Source organism: Aedes aegypti, chromosome 3, assembly GCF_002204515.2.
Source record: "Aedes aegypti strain LVP_AGWG chromosome 3, AaegL5.0 Primary Assembly, whole genome shotgun sequence".
NCBI classification, from domain to species: domain Eukaryota; kingdom Metazoa; phylum Arthropoda; class Insecta; order Diptera; family Culicidae; genus Aedes; species Aedes aegypti.
Genome location: NC_035109.1, coordinates 186,524,814 through 186,542,227, shown reverse-complemented (window position 1 = coordinate 186,542,227; position 17,414 = coordinate 186,524,814). Strand labels below are relative to the sequence as shown.

General features: G+C 37.5%; 2 protein-coding genes across 4 annotated transcripts in view; one reads left to right on the top strand and one right to left on the bottom strand.

Moving 5' to 3' along the window:
* Positions 1-7,123, bottom strand: part of LOC5577374 (trichohyalin) — a 254,860-nt gene extending 247,737 nt beyond the window's left edge. For both annotated transcript variants that reach the window (XM_021855884.1, XM_021855886.1), the window contains exon 1: positions 6,284-7,123. The gene's annotated coding sequence lies outside the window, so the exon portion shown is untranslated. The remainder of the gene's footprint in view (positions 1-6,283) is intronic.
* Positions 7,124-16,269: 9,146 nt separating this feature from the next.
* Positions 16,270-17,414, top strand: LOC5577372 (larval cuticle protein A2B). Of its 2 annotated transcripts, none has more exons than XM_001656405.2 (3): positions 16,270-16,475; positions 16,554-16,949; positions 17,031-17,414. In XM_001656405.2, the coding sequence occupies exons 1-3, from the start codon at positions 16,452-16,454 to the stop codon at positions 17,190-17,192; spliced, it is 582 nt and encodes a 193-aa protein (XP_001656455.2). In that variant the 5' UTR covers positions 16,270-16,451; the 3' UTR covers positions 17,193-17,414. The 2 variants fall into 2 exon arrangements, with proteins under 2 accessions (XP_001656455.2, XP_021711575.1); XM_021855883.1 differs by having other exon boundaries at positions 16,272-16,475; positions 17,028-17,414.

Genomic DNA, 17,414 nt, shown 5'->3' with positions numbered 1-17,414 from the left:
TGCACTTAGCTTAGGAGTCATTCAAAAATGACTTCCATCATTTGGGGGAGGGGGGGTCTACGAAAGTGTGACAGTACGTGTATAAGGTATTGGAAAAAGCGTGACAAAGGGGGGAGGGGGGGGGGGTCTAGAAATCCCGAAAAACGATGGACGTCATATTTGAATCGTCCCTTACTCTATAAGCATGAGCATGAGCATAGATTGATCTTAGTATGCCCCGGACTAAATTGAAATCATATTTTAACTCACTAGGAAATCTTAGAATATAAGAAACTATGTAACTATGTAGTCTACAAATGATTGACGAAATAAATAAATAAAGATGACCGTACAATTCGTAGTTGCTACTCCGTGATTGACCAGAACAATCGAATTTGCACAGGGAATTTATGAATGGGGCTTGGGATTGGCTTACCATTCTTCAATGTTCCCAATTCGAGAGCTCAAATTTTAAAAGTCAATAACGGTGCCGGCCACGTCCTTACGGTCATCGAGGAAGAGAAGGAATGTTAGTTGGACAACCGTTGTTACTAGAGACCGAGTATACCTGGAAAGGATATTGGGTTAGTGGAATAAGGTAAAGATCTGGGAGTCACCAATGGTTGGTGATACGATCCATGATATAATAACGCCTAATCGGAATCGCGATATGATTCGATTAACGCATTGTACCCCGAACAAGTGTTCATCACTCGCCCACGCAAGAGCAAGCGACTCGATCAATAGATCAAACACTACTAACGATCCGCGGCGCTTTTTCATTTTATTATTCGACCGACCCGCGACATGTTTGATCCTGCCCTCGTCACCCGCTCCTGCAGGAGCAAGCGTCAATGTCAAAAGATCAAACAGAACTCTATTGCATTCAGTTTACTCTATAAGAGTATTTATTGAGGTTTAAGGCCATTTATGTAATTTTCAACAAACTATAACAGGATTCTCTACGGTTCGTTTCATTTGTAAACAACTGATTTGTTAGTTGATTTTTTCTGTAACCGTTTCTATTTGCCCGGTGTACCTTAAACTTTTGCCGGTCCAACGTGGCTCTAACGTCTAACATGGATGTTATGCCAATCATTGAAAAGCATGAAGATTTCATATGACACAACAATGTAAATAAGTTGCATACTCATAACAGTAGATTTAAAAAAAAAATCATCTTGGTAAAATTAGGGAGTAATTGGTATTACCTATACCTATACTTTATGCATCACGATTGATTTTCGGTTCAAATAAAATGATCATTGACTGCGATTCCAGATTAAAAACAACAATGGAGTGCATATTCACTTTTCTAGTAATGCCACTCTCTAACGGTTTTGCCTGTCTCCCCAAATGAAACGGTTGGTACGGATGTCCCCGTTTCTTCCTTCAAATTATTTCAAAAAATTTCTTCTATCGTGAATAATTCAATCGCTGTTAATTTTTGAATTATCTAAAATACCAAATCTGCACAGTGGGCGTGGCCATTGTATTGTTTATGCCAAATCATTAATATGCTATATCAAATATCAGGATTCGTTTCAATATTGGCTGTGCAAGCAATATAAAAAGATGGTCTTCGGCTTTAAATGGTAGACCAGAACAAGTGATAAAAGTCCAAGGAATACAGTAATGCACTGTTCTTTGAGTGTAAATTTCAGTGCACTATTGATCGGTGTTAAGTCAAAGTTGACCAAGTTATTATTTTATTCATATAATGAAAATAAGTGCTTAAAATCTAACACTTTGCAATGATTTAACTGAAATCAGGGACATTATGATGGTTTGAAAACTAAAGTTTTGTTGTATTGAAGACCATAAATATTAAAAATTGTTGTAATTCCTGACCACCTATCCAAACATCGTAGTCAGTCAGAAATCACAATTAGTTTACGAATTTCTATTGATAGATGAGAAGAAGAATCATTCGATGCATAAAAATCTGACAAACGCAACATCGTGCATTTTTTCGCATTCCTCGACGCGCTGATCGTTTTTCGTTGTTACGGTAAAAAGCACTCCGTCCACTCGGATTGCATGTTTCCATAGGTTATTATTGATCACCCAGAGTAAATTTGTTACATATTTCTCACAGCTTACAACATTCATCAAATCTGATCAGATTGAAATGGAGCTGAGGTAATTTTGCATCTCTCAACGCCGACCAAATCTACTCCAAAATATGAAAAATATAAGAAATTTTCTCAGACTTTTATATACAGAAATTCTATGAGAAATTGTTTTGAAATTCATTCCTAATTTCTTTTCAGAGACTGGTCCAGAAAGTCTTCATTAAACTTAACCAAAAATCCTGTTTAAGCATTGTCAGAAAATCATCCACTAACTATGCAACAAAGTACTTTTTCAAAATGTCAGTGAAATTCAACCAAAAAAAATTAAATTAATAAAAAAAAGTATTGGGTAAATTTCTAAGAAAATCACAGGATCGATTTCTGAAAAAATCAATGCAATTACGATGACGTTTTATTCCAAAAGAAACCAAAACACATGAAGAAAATATATTGATTACATTCCTGGACTATTTTCCGAAAGAGTACATGAAGATTTTTGGACTTATTATTTTTATGACGAAGTTAAAAACAAAGAAAAGAATTGAAGCTTTAATAAGAAACACTTGATTGATTTTTTTTGAATGCCTTTCGTGGAATTACAGAGAATTTGCTAGATAAATTTCTGTGGGCATCGTTATAAGTTCTTGAAGTAATATATGGAGAAGTAAGTAGAAGAATCTGATAAGCTACGTGGTATAATAGGCAGGTGGAACCACTTAGACAATTCAAATAATCTAAGACAGAATGCTCAAATTTATGAAAAAAATCACAAAAAGTATTCCTTATGAAACTAATGGAGTAGTCCCTAATAACTTTTTACCCAAGCAACAAAAAGTTCAGCTGAAATGGCATGGTTTTGGCTTATTCTGCTCACTTTTTAGGTAAATAACCGAGCTTCAGTTAACAGATTGCAGCAGGCTATGCGTGCAAACTAACGTGTTTCACATTTAGTTATTTATGCAGCAAGTTGCAAAATGATGATTTTTTCAGCACGAGTTGTACATTTATCCAACGAGGCTCGCCGAGTTGGATAAATACAACGAGTGCTGAAAAAATCGAGTTTTGCAACGAGTTGCATACAACATTTTTTTGCAATTCCGTTGTAAATCAATCAACTTTTCATTGAGAAGTTGATCAACATAACGGCCTACTTTTCCTACCAAAAGAAACAGTGCTGAAAAGTGCTACTTTTCAGCACTCTTTTCGGTGCTGAAAAGTAGCACTTTTCAGTACTGTTTTGATAGGCGTCAACCCACTCTCTTCATGCCATGCTTATTCTGCGCGGCGTGTGAGTCGAGACGAGTCGTTCTCACCTAGAGTATCGTTAGGCGACTAAAGTTAATCAAATGGAATCGAGTCGACACCTCACCTACTCGTCTCGCACAGAATAAGCACAATTGCATCTGATTCTGTCTATACGACAATACGAGGTGGCAATTCTCGACTCGAGTGAAGTGACTTTCCATTTGGTTCACACGGCGAGTCACTTCACTAGAGTCTACATCCGTTGTGCGATCTGGTTCCGACACATGTTAGCGACTGATGTGGGAGCAGATCGTCAGCTACTGTCTGAGCGTTCCTACCTGTTTATTCTTCCAATAGGGAATATAGATCTGCATGATACTGATCTATACTGATGGGAGCGAGAAAATTTGTGACATTCATGGGTACTGCTGTATCACGGCCTACGTGATTGAAAAATACTAAATTGAAACTACGCTTGGCTGTATGCCCATGTGGGTTCTATTGATATGTTTCTTTGTGCTTCTAGAGTTCATCCAGTTGAAACGGCATTTTTCGAAATAGCAAAAAATGTTGTATGCAACTCGTTGCAAAACTCGATTTTTTCAGCACTCGTTGTATTTATCCAACTCGGCGAGCCTCGTTGGATAAATGTACCACTCGTGCTGAAAAAATCATCATTTTGCAACTTGTTGCATAAATAACTATTTTGCTATTTCGAAAAATGCCGTTTCAGCTGGATGAACTTTAAAAGCACAAACAAACATTTCAAGAGAACCCACATGGTCATACAGCCATCCGTAGTTTCAATTCAGTATTTTTCAATCACGTAGGCTGTGATACAGTAGTACCAATGAATGTCACAAATTTTCTCGCTCCCATCAGTAGCTGACTACAAATGCTGGATGATCCGATCCCACATCAGAATCGCTAGCCAGTGTCAGAACCAGATCGCACAACGGATATAGATTAGTTTATTCTACGAATGGCTTGAGGTCAGAATTGTCGGTCTCGTATAGTGAAGTGACAATTCTCGACTCGAGTGAAGTGATTTGCCGTGTAAACCAAAAGGTAAGTCACTTCAATAGAGTCGAGAATTGTCACCTAGCTATAAGAGACTGACAATTCTGACTTCAAGCCGTTCGTAGAATAAACCCATTTATATCCGTTGTGCGGTCTGGTTCCGACACAGGCTGGCGATTCTTATATGGGATCGGATCGTCCAGCATTTGACGCCAGACGTAGAATAAATCCATGAATCAGATGCAATTGTGCTTATACTGTGCGCAGTGTTAGGTGAGATGAATCGCATGATGTGACAATTGTCGACTCGCTCCCGTTTGATTAACATTAGTCACCACAAGTCACCCGAGGTGAGAACGACTCATCTCGACTCTCACGCTGCGCAGAATAAACACATATGGCATGAAGAGACGGTTATTCAGTTGACGCCTATCAAAACAGTACTGAAAAGTGCTACTTTTCAGCACCGAAAAGAGTGCTGAAAAGTAGCACTAAAATAACATTTGACAAGTTCGACATTAAAAATGTCGACGCACTGATAGATAACTATTAAGGATGAGGCTACATGCATCGCATCGCTTACCAAGGTGAATCCTGATCATGTAGCTTTTGAACCCTCCCACTAACAAAACTCCTTCCTGTGCGAACCATGGAGATGCAGAGGTGATCTCGGTCTCTAGTAGCAATGAACGTCATATTAACATTCCTTCCCTTCCTCGATGATCGTAAGGACGTGGCCAGCACCGTTATTTACATTACTAAATTTGGAGCTCTCGAAATTGTCATTGAAGATGATATGCTGCTCCCAAGCTGCATCTGTTGGTTCCATGTTCAATTTTGATTATCACGGAGTAGCAACTACAAATTGTACGGTCATCAATGCTTATGCTTATTCTTAAATGCTTTTGCTTAAATAACCGAACTTCAGTCAACATAAAGTTTGTTTTATAAATCAGCAAAAAGTTTCACTGGAACTACCATAAGTGAACTTTGGAGTTCACTGCTTATTGTGAAGATCCATCGTAGCCAAATCTCGAATATTCAAGGGCACAAATCAAGAGAACTAGACAACCGTTCACGCCTTTAATTTTTTAATGTATAATTTTACAGAGATCGATCCGTTTCCAGATTGTGTCCGGTAATGGAAGCCACCTTTTTTATGCCAGTTTGCCACTAGAATACATAATCGAAATACAATGTCAAAATTAATATTTTTATTTTCAATTTTTTTCCAACCTGATATTATTTTTTATTAATGGGTAACAAGATCACATAAAACCAACTATTTTTGAATTATGAAATTAGTGGCTTAAGTGTCCGGTCCTCGGGGATCTCCCCCTATTGCAGAATTCTTTTTGGTGATATTTTTCTTACAATGGAGAAGCCATCAAACTCAACGTGCTGCCACATCTGGTTTAGAAATGAGGAAAACCATTGGAAATTGGCAGCCATCTGAAGTCAGAACATAACAGAAAATGCACAAATTATGGATCGGTTACACCTTTTCAACGGTATGACGCAAATGCCGAATCAAGGTACAGTTTGGTTTTATCATGGTCAACTTCCAGTATATTATTGCTTGATATGCATAGTTGAATTTGAAGTAATATTAAATTTCAACTATTCAGTAAATTATTATTCATAATCATATGAATATGTAACTGTTACAAGTGCGCCAACAGTTTGTTATCAATAAAAAGATCAAATTTTAATGAGACTTGAAACCTTGAAGCATAAGAATTTCTCAAGGTAGTGGATAAATTCCAAACATCGTAAAATGTTTTCAAATGATCACACTGACTTAACAATAAATCCGAATCCCATGTTAAAACCGAACGCGTTAGATCATGATCCACATAGCGTAAAGTTCACGATAGAATGGAATGTCTGCCTCATAAACATGCCCAACGGCGCAGAGACCGAATCTCTTGAACGGTCATAACGCAGCGGGTTCCAAGCCTTACCTTTTGGGACCACCTTTACAGCTTTACAGTTCCACCGTTGTCCAGCAGCAATGTGCATGCAATACTACAACAGCGAGATTAGCAGAAATTCCAACTGGTTGAGAAAATCCTTCGCACTGCCACTCTGTTTCTGAAGTTGGTGTTTGTAAAATAATCCGCTCTGACAATTTTGTTTGAACACTCCACTCTGGCTGCACAACGTTTTTCTTCTATTCTCCGTCTTCTTGCTCTTCGCCGTTGCTTCGATCTATTCTTCAGATCTTCCCTTGCACAATATCTCTATCCAAGAAAAGGCAAATTGGCGACGATCACTGCTCTGCACAAATTACCTTGCCTATGAACCGTAATTCTTTATAACAGTAATTGCCCCACTATATCACCTGTAACGGCCACCAGAAGGACAGACAGAAGTATTTTCCTGTTTCTTAAATTTTCCATGCACGCAAATCACTTCCTTGTCGTAAAAACAATCCGATCCACTTCAATCCAATTAAACCGCCTGAATCAGCATAAATAAACACAGGTTACGCAATCGTACGAATATCCCAATAAGAATCCACAAAACACCTTCGATCGAATGAATGCTAATTAGCTATCAAAAGATCATCTTCTCTCGGCCTGATCACCTTCTGCCAGTTCAGAATCCACTTCACGCTCACTGCAACACAAAACGGTAAGACTCATGGAAGCCCGACGCAGATCTACGAATCACACCTCAACCGCTCAACGACCACATACCGACTAAACTCCCATCGAGGAATCAAGTTGGAAAGGTGGGTTGCTGGTTGGTATGCATGAGAAAAAAAAAGTATTTTTCGATCAGTTTTCTTTGGTGGAAGTGTCAGGCCAAGACGACTTCTTTTTTGTTCAACTCCTAAGAAAACTGGTTTTCGCGGGGCGCTGTAGTAGTGGTAAGCAAACCGAAAGCATGAAAGCATAAAAAACACCTATCATCCGTCTGGTGGTGTTTGTGGTCAACACCTAGGCCATCATTCATTTGATCGTTGTGTTTTGGGCTGTTGCATCGAAATGAATGTTTTACCAAACGTACAGGTGGGCAAAGAGTCATCGTTGTTTTCTGTTGAGTTTTGATCGTGAATGAACGATCACGCCAAGTCTGAAGTACGCAGCCACATTTCATCACTCACTGCTAGACTGGCAAAGTGGCAAGTAGTGGTTGTACACCAATGTTGGTCCCTGTTTAGATCTTTCAGAATAAAAATGAATCAGTGAAGTTTTCTATTCTAGCTCGTTTTAAAGTGAAGATGAATCGAAGCCAATGTTTAAATTTTCAAGAGCACGGATCTGGAGAACCAAGCATCCGTTTAAGTTGAAAACTTAATCGATTGGTCACCAACTGGTGGTTTTCAGCTCAAACAAATGTTTGGTTCTCCAGATCCGTGCTTTTGAAAATTTGAACTTTGATTTCAATTCATCTTCACCTTAAGGTAAGGAGTGAATTGCCGACCATTGCACGTAAGTGAAAATTTCGAGATGTTACATTAAAGCTGTAGGCTTTCCGACCTGATCAGTTCGTCACTTAAATTCTTCCTCATCGTTGAGGTCACCAACCTGTAATATTAGAATAAGCTCTTATAGATCGATCATTTTACCATGCAAAGACATACTATGGTATTTGATTCAATTAGCTATACTAAGCTCTGATTCAATTGTCACCCAACACGCTGCAGCAAAGACATTCCCAACTAACATTCACTCATTTAACAAACACCATTATGGCAGTTTTATCCAGCATCATGTTGTATAACATTTTATTAATTTCCATGGCCAACCTTTGTTAAAGCATTGTTCACACAAATTTGGAGAAACTTTAAAGCATGTCGTTGAATACCAACTTTATTTTTCAGCTTTAAAAACGTTTTACAAGCATTTAGTTCAGCTTTTATACGGCTGGTCTAAAAATAATTAAAGACTAATAAAAACAAAAATATATTTTTTAGGCACTTTATAATTGTAGTGTGCACTATTATTATGATAGTAAATCAATCTTATTTAAAAATCGCCTGTATACTGGATTCGAACTCGAGACCTTCCAATCGTCAGCGGTATGCCTTGCCATCTGCGCCATCCTAGAATTGATGATTACACCCTCCAGTGCAAAATATAAACTTCTCATAGCTGAATATTGACCATGTTCGAGCTTCTATTCGACAACTTCTAATCAACACATGGTACGCTAATCTACAACTGAACAAGCATATTATTCAGCTGCTGTTTAGTGCTGATCCAAGCTGAGTTCAGTCGGCTATTTTTAGCGCACAGTGAGAAAATTTATGTCGATGTTGGTCAAAATAATGTTTATTTACACAAAGTAAAAACAGTCTGAAATGATTAATGTAATTTCATAATAAGTTTTAGTTTGTTCAAAACTTATTAATTAATTTAAATAATTTTATAAATTATAGTTTGATTATTTTTTTATTTGTATTTTTCATAAACCTATTACATATGGATTGAAGTAAAAGTTCTCTATATGAATATATTTGAATCATTTGAAGGGTTAGTCCTCAGAACCCACCTGAATAGAAAAATATTCGAATATCTTGATGCGATTTTTATTTTCGGAAATGGCCAAGTAAATCATTTTTCTTAGAGCGCAGTATTTATTCAGTTGTGAAGAAATGTCATTTCAAATGTAGCTGGCTATAGAAATTTATTTAATCAACTCTGTCAAAGAAATTTCCATTTTTCTTGTACGGAAAAACATCCCGAGCAGGCGAAAAAAGCTTAGCAATAGAAAATATAATATGGATAGCTAAAAGTGATATTAACTTGATAGATATATGATATAAAATATCTGGAAATGATATCTTAAATAAACTGCTAGAACAAATTGGCATGTCATATTTAGATTCTGCAAGATTATACCAATAGCTGCGAGATATTCATAAGATCTGCGTACATCATAGGTTTAGAAGTTCCAGGAACAAAATTTTGATATTGTCTTCAGATATTTTATCTCTTATGTCAATCAAGTCAATATCACGCTTTGTTTGTCAGTACTTTGCTCCTACTCGGAATACTTAGCTTAAATGATTATTTTTATTTTTAACAATAATTCTGCATTTCTGGAGGCTGACCATGCTTATTTTCTGAACAGCTATTTCAAAAGTTTTAAGAAAGCATAAATTATGAGCTTTGAAATGCATTCGGAACTCAACACGAATTTCGGTTATTTTGTCCATTTTATGAAATTTAGCTATAGTGTGATCGCTTTTACAAGGCTTATTTATTGCTGAACAATGTGTTTGTCAATCGTCATTTTGGCCTCTATTGGACCAACTGTTCTTATAATATACTGAAGCTGAATTAGGATTTTATAAGATACTTATTCAGCTCTTATTCATGCTTATGTTAAACATGTGGGAATAGCTGAACTGCGACGCAAGTAAAACGTTAGTTCGTCTTCTGAATATCCTTTTATACATATACATTTGTTAAGTGGAATATTGGCTTTTTAATTGGGGGAAACATGCCTTGTTCAGCTCATTAGTAAAACAATCTTGACTAGTCGAATGAGAATCTTTGGAAACGTTTAATAAGTGGCGATTCAACTTTTGTTCATTCTAATGCATAACGTTGAACATCGATCTTAGTTTGTGTTAAAAAAGCACCTTCTCAGCTCTTTATAGAGCAAATTTTTTATTCAGCTGCCATTACCATTATTGAACAATAATTAAACATGCATGCTTGTTTGTGGCTTTGAATTGTTAGTTGGGTTGCCATTTCCTATTATTATTGCAGCAATGTTATTCCGCAACATCAGTTTATCACCACTTGAACAGAATATGACAATGATCGATCCGCACGTGCGTAGCGATTTTTTGGGCTTCGCATTACAATTTTCTAGAACTTTTTCCGTGTTGGTAAACATTGGCACATTATCGAGCAGCATCCATAAAAGAAATTTGGTTTTGTGTTTAAAACAACTGATTAAACGCGAGTCGAAAGGTTGCAACAATGTTGCGTCCTGTGATTGTCATGACAATTTTTCTTTTTATTGTATCCCTATTCGCAAAAGTTGGGACAAACGGTTGTGTACGAGCTTGCTTTGTTTGTTTGTTTTGAAGACAATTTGATTCACTGTCTACCACAATGGTATAAGGATAGCAGAATATAGTGAACATTCAGGTTTCTGTACCGTTTTGATTCATATTCCAAACACTTAACCCGAGCAAAGTCGAATAACAACCGCAAAACATAGTGATAACAAGAAGTACATCTTGAAATCATTTTGTTATTTTTTGTTATCAATACGAAGACTCTAGTTATCAACGAATTTCGAGCTGTCAGATCGAGGATGCCATCGACGGGCGAATGACGTCAAATGTTCGTTATCATATTTCGATATTTATTACTTACTAGTGGGCCCGACAAACTTCGTCTTGCCATCAAGTAGGCTGTTGAAAAACGCTATGGATCGTCCCATACAAAATGACAGTTCCGTTCACGCTCGTTTTTCCAACTTTCCCGGTGAATATCCTGGGATTTTTATACACACAAACACGTCGGAACACTTGACGAACAAAACGGAAAAATAATCATTCAAATCGATTGACCCGTTCGGAAGCCATTTCGTGACATACAAACACAACTCCATTTTTATTTATATAGATTGATAACATAATGGATTACCAATAAGGGAAATTGGCTGTAGAACAATACTTGTGTTCAATGTGTTTCGAATGATAACATAATGAGATATTTATATCATGATTTATATGATATCTTTAGTATAAACTTTAGGCCTTAAGGCCAACAGTGACTTCAAATGCATTCTTCTTCTTCTTTCTGGCATTACGTCCCAACTGGGACAAAGCCTGCTTCTCAGATTAGTGTTCTTATGAGCACTTCCACAGTTATTAACTGAGAGCTTTCTTTGCCGATTGACCATTTTTGCATGTGTATATCGTGTGGCAGGTACGAAGATACTCTTTGCCCTGGGAATCGAGAAAATTTCCTTTACGAAAAGATACTCGACCAGCGGGATTCAAACCCACGATCCTCAGCATGATCATGCTGAATAGCTGCGCGTTTACCGCTACGGCTATCTGGGCCCCTTCAAATGCATCTAATTTATTTGAAAAACTTAACTGTTCGCTGTTGTGTGTGACGATACTAATGTTAATTTACTTTATTTAAGTATTGCTTTTACATATAGCTATATTACAACATTTAACTCAAATTCCGAACACTGTTCATTCTGTCTTACATTCCGAACACCTTGATTCAAATCGTCACAATTGCCAAAGTATAAAATAGATTAAAATGCAATAAAAATGAATTCCAAATGACTGTCATTTCCTAGCAATTTGATGACATATATCAGTGAAACATATCAACCAAATCGCCATACAAAACCCGAGTGCTGGCGATCTTCTGAGTTTTGGCAACAATGGCACTTGCCACGTCAGTATACAAACCAATGAGGGGGAGGGGAGGAATGGGTTACATGCATGCCCTGATTCGCTACTCGCCACATAGTAACGCACATGCGCTAGTGTCCATGCACGAAAAATCGCTGAAAGGTAAAGCGAACAATATTTGTATGGCAAAATGCATCAAACGATTTATTTCTCAAAATTGAGAACTATTTTCCAAAAAATATTTGGTGCCGGTTGTACGAATTGATGTTGGCTATCACGCCTACCAAATATTTTTTCGATTTATGCTTTCATTTACGAGAAATTTTTAGTTAGATGCCATTCCACATACAAAATAAAACGAGACAACTTTTGCTGATCAACTGTTAGAGCAAAGCAGGAAATCCATTCATTGATGATGCATTAAACTGGCTCCCACAGTAGACCAGATACACCTTTGCATCTACGCAAGTTCATACGGGAAGGTGTAGGGGAATTCGGGGCATTATGGACACATCAAGCAAATGCTTGTTTTAAGACCATACAATGACATTTTCCAAATTAATCCCGGCTAGTTTTCAAGTGTTATGTTAGTACAACGTGCTACATTCATTCATGGTAATAAAAATCTTTTCATATGCCAGAAAAGTGATATTGAAAATTAGGTCCAAAACAAGGCTTTTAAAAAGGTATCGGGGCAAAATGAACACTTGAATGAAATTTAATGATTCCAAAATATTGAATGCCTGTCAGTCGTTCCGATGTGTAAAAGGGCTCTCCCTCTATCATAAGAGCTAAAAAGAACCTTTCTGGATTCGTTATCTTGCTCAAAAATTAAATTCTCTCACTCCCTTGCTTGTATGCCAATTTAAAGCAGAGAAAAACTTTAAGTCGAATTTCAAAGGACAATTGAAGCAAAACATAAACTTTTTTATCTTTAGACATTTTAAATGCAATACAGATTTCATACATTGTATGAACTTTTGATGAAATATGCATATTCTCAGAGATTGAGGGGGTGTCCATTTCGCCTCGGGTGTTCATTATGCCCCTAATCCCCCTACGGCTGATATAATTTTATGGCAGATAGGCTTACTGTTTGGTTAGTAGACTGCGTAAGGAAAGGCGTGCTATAATGATGGAAGAATGGAAGTGTAGGGAAATGGTTATTTTTTTCCTAGCAATGGGTTACATGCATAACCTGATTCGCTACTCATTACATAGTAACGCACTTGTGCTAATGAATATGCACGAAAAATTGCTGAAAGGTAACCCATAAAATATTTGTATGGCGAAATACATCTAACAAATTATTTCTCAAAATTGGGAAATATTTTCGAAAACATATTTGGCACTGGTTGTGCGTAATGATGATGGCTATCTCGTCTACCAAATATGTTTTCGATTAATGCTTTCAGTTAGATGCCTTTCCCCATACAAAATGAAATGAGAAAACTTCTGCTGACCAACTTGAACAAGGGCAACCCAGGTAATCTATTGCTATAAATTGTGATAGATCAACTGTGATATATTAGGAGCGGAAGCAAGTGAAAGATACAATTACAGAGTACGAGGGAAGAGACGGGCCTGGGATTGAACCCATAACCTACTGCTTACGAAGTAGAGAAGCGGTAGCCATTGGACCACCAACCCCGTCTATCTTAGACCTAATGAACTGTTCAGGTTATTCAAATAAAATAACCAGCTAATAGCTTCTAAAAAAGCCAACATAAAACGAAATATTCTCAAATTTTATTAAAAAGAAACTGACGGCTTTGTGCGAGAGAAGTATAGCATACATTAAGATATATTGATACTTTATAAAAGTTAGTTGATGCATCATGCGTTGTGGGTTTCGCGGCCGTGCGGTTAGCGGCGTCAGTCGTTGAGGCGTATTGTGCCACGGGGTGTGAGTTCGATTCCCGCTCCAGTCGGTGGGAACTTTCCGTCAAAACGAAAAATTTATCGCTGGGCTGCTGCGTGTTCCGTGTGTTCTCCGTTGCCTAATGTTTGTAATTAGGGCTGTGCACTTGAAGATTTATCGGTATCGGCGATATCATATTGAATCAATATCGGTATCGGCGATATATCGGATTTGACATTATCGATATCGAACCGATATTCGATAATTTTCAAAAGAGATGTTTAAAAGTAAAACCGACAAAATCGGCTTTGTTTGACACCAACTGTTGCATTATGAAGTCCATTACTTGAATTTCATAGTGATATTTTGCCATATCCAATGGATTTTCAATATTTATTGAACAATTTTCAATTGAGTATAAACAAAAAATGTTGTTCTGATTTATAGGAACTGTTATCGGATCGATAATGGCTTTATCGATATTGGAAAATATCGTGCGGACAGATATCGGATATCGTATCGATAAAATCGATTTTATCGATACGATATCCGATATCGGTCGGCACGATATTTTCCGATATCGATAAAGCCATTATCGATCCGATAACAGTTCCGATATTATCGATAATATCGATATTTGCACAGCCCTATTTGTAATTGTTCAGTCTGTGCAGCCTTTGGCTGAAGACGGTGTTAATTGTCTTTATATAATTATTTTATTATCAAACATTCTTCAGTTGGCTTAAAATTTAGCCACACGAGTTTCATTTAGCTATGCTCTCTAATGTCACAATAATTTTTGACATCCATAACTTGAAAAATCTCTGAACGAACACCACGCTTGTTGAGAACCTACCAACAATTTTTGCTATAGGCTCGTTAGTGTTGATCTCGGTAAAAGCTGCAAAAATGCCGATATTCATTCTGCCAAACGACTTTATGCCAAACGGGTTACAATCATCATATCATGTTCAAGTGATTCAAGTATGATCCATTGTACATTCAAGTGTTACAGTTCTGATTAATATTCTAGTGATTCAGGTATGATTTGCTTTATATTGAAGTGATTCATGCTTGATTCCCTTGATAACCAAGTGGTTCATTCATAATTTACTTAATATTCATATATTTCAGGTTTGATTCACTTAATCTATATAAATAAAAATGGAATGGTGTTTGTATGTCACGAAATGGCTTACGAACGGGTCAACGGATTTGAATGATTCTTTCTCCGTTTTCTTCGTCAAGTGTTCCGACGTGTTTGTGTGTATAACAAATCCCAGGATATTTATCGGGAAAGTTGAAAAAAACGAGCGTTAACGAAACTGTAATTTTGTATGGGACGATCAATAGCGTTTTTCAACAGCCTACTTGATGGCAAGACGAAGTTTGTCGGGACCTCTAGTATTCAATAAATTAACTCATTACGCGTGGTAAAGATGGACAAATTATGGGTGAAATTATGGAAAAAAAACCCACGTGCTCGGCTGGGATTTGAACCCAGGACTCTTGTATGCTAGACGAGCGCTTTATCAACTATGCTGGATGGATATGGGTTATGAAAGGGGATTTGAATTCTAAACTTGTAATCAACTTAGTTATTGGGTCACCAAGTAGCTCGGTAGCTTAGTTGGTAAAGCGCTCGTCTAGCATACAAGAGTCCTGGGTTCAAATCCCAGCCGAGCACGTGGATTTTTTTTCATAATTTCACCCATAATGGTACACAAATTATGTCACGCTAAATTTCAACTTTTTCGGGGAGGGAACAGGGAGCCGTCAACCACTTAAAAGCAGTAATTCCCAAACTGTGCACCGCGGCGGTCTGATACACCATAGCTGGTGCGCCGCAAATTATCAACTGACCAGAAAATCAAATAGTCTTGGAAACGGATTCAATGATTGTATCAAATTTCTAAATAATAAAAAAAAGGAAAATGTATTTTTATATCGTCAAATGTTTGCAAGGAAGAAAGGAGAAGACTTGCTCTTTGTTTTGTTTTTTATATTTATTTCATTGAATTTACACGGATGTTTTTCCACGGAAGTGCAAAAATTTGAACAAAAATTCATTTTCTATACGCGTATCTGTCATGATTCGCTAAGTAAATAATAAGGGCGTAATTAGTTTGTTTTGTCCGTATGCCATTCCACCTCTTGTTGTTCGACCTTTTGTCGTTCGATCTTTTGTTCTACAACCCATACTATAGGCAGACTTTGGGATCAAATGGGTTCGTCGCTTAAATTCATACACATCGTTGAAGTCACCAGCCTATAATATTAGGATAAGCTCTAATAGGGCCATCCAAAGATTTGCCTACTATGGTATTTAATTCAACCAACGTCTATTTTGCTAAAACATCTAATTGCTTTGACTTATTCAGTTGCCCTTGTTGAACAGCAAACTTGTTAGCTCCTTACCCCTACGGTTTAAGGATACTTACAGAAAACTTTCATATTCAATAGATAGTTTTGAAATTCTTCATATAAAAGTTTATCTAACGAATTAATTTTTAGGTAATTTGTTTAACAAAACAATCTTCGAGAGATGTAGTATAGCACCTTTGAGTAATTAATTTAATTTTAGGCATATTGAGAACAAACAGATCATGAAGCGTCCCTATGTGCAGCTTCGAAGCTCCCAGGAATTTAAAGCTAAAGCTCACTTTATGCGGCGATTCATTCGAGCAGATGAAGCAAGCAGCATGTGCAGGCATTTACTCCGCCAAACAAGTTTTTTTCTGCTCATTTCGCATATGTAGAGATTTCCGAAACGCACCTATCTACATAAGCCGTCCGCTTTCGGAGTCTTTCTCAGCCTTCTAGCGCAGCTCACCGTCCCACAAGTCAGTAGTTTTGAGAAGCTTGTCGTGTAAAGCAGTTCACTCCCGCTCTGGTTCAATCAAAGTAAGAGGTCTTCAGTATGCAGTATTTCACATCGCTAACCGTAAGTCTCTTTTTCCGTCGCCTTCGAGTGATGTAATAAAGTTATTTGAATTATATGTTCAATAATTGTGTGCATCAGTTTTTAGTGATGCTCTTGATTGGGCTGGCTTATTGCGATGTGTCTCACGTGTTGGCGCCAGTTATAGTGGAGGATGAAGTCACTACTCTTCCTCCTCCGCCAAGACCTTACGCCTTCGGTTATGTGGCTGGACGTTATCCTGGACATGTCGATCGTTCTCATAGCGAAATTTCTGATGGAAGTGGAGTTGTCCAAGGATCGTTTTCTTATGTCGACCCCAAAAATCAACTTCGTACGGTGGAGTACATAGCTGATGCTCACGGATTTTACCCACGATTGAGTCACGAACTGAAATCTCCCGAACAAACCGAAGCAGTACAACGTGCCGCGAATAAACATTTTGCGTTGTATGCAAAGATCGCGGAAGCTCATGCCAATCCCCACCTGCAACCTGTCGTAAGTATTTAAGTTAAATACGCCTAATTGTTCTCTGTGGCATTAAATAGACATATCTTTGTTCTTCTATTAAAAAAGCAGGAACCATCGCTCCCTAGAGATACAGTGGCCGTATCCAAGGCCAAAGATCGACATTTCACGCTGTACGAGAAGATCGCCCATGAGCATGCCCAAATTGCAGCGCAACGCGAAGCAGAACGACTGGCTTTCGAGGCAACTTCCGAAGTCAATGGATTACACTGAATGGGCGAAACTTGAGACCGTAAAAAATAGTGCAAAACCGGTGTATGACTGAAGAGAACTAAATTTCAAGGACACAAAACAGACGCTCGAGTGCCTTTCTAACTGTGTATATCAGTGTAAATGTATATAACTTTCTGCGTTAGGAGCGCTGCAATACCGAAACTCTAATGCAGATTGAGTGTATTTTATATAAATTGTAATAAATATTTTTTGCCACAAGAA

Excerpts from the sequence above, each read along its gene's own strand:
- LOC5577372 (XM_021855883.1), top strand. The coding sequence starts at position 16,452 with ATGCAGTATTTCACATCGCTAACC. Across the intron at positions 16,476-16,553 it reads AGTATTTCACATCGCTAACC|TTTTTAGTGATGCTCTTGAT; the intron begins GTAAGTCTCTTT and ends TGTGTGCATCAG. Across the intron at positions 16,950-17,027 it reads ATCCCCACCTGCAACCTGTC|CAGGAACCATCGCTCCCTAG; the intron begins GTAAGTATTTAA and ends CTATTAAAAAAG.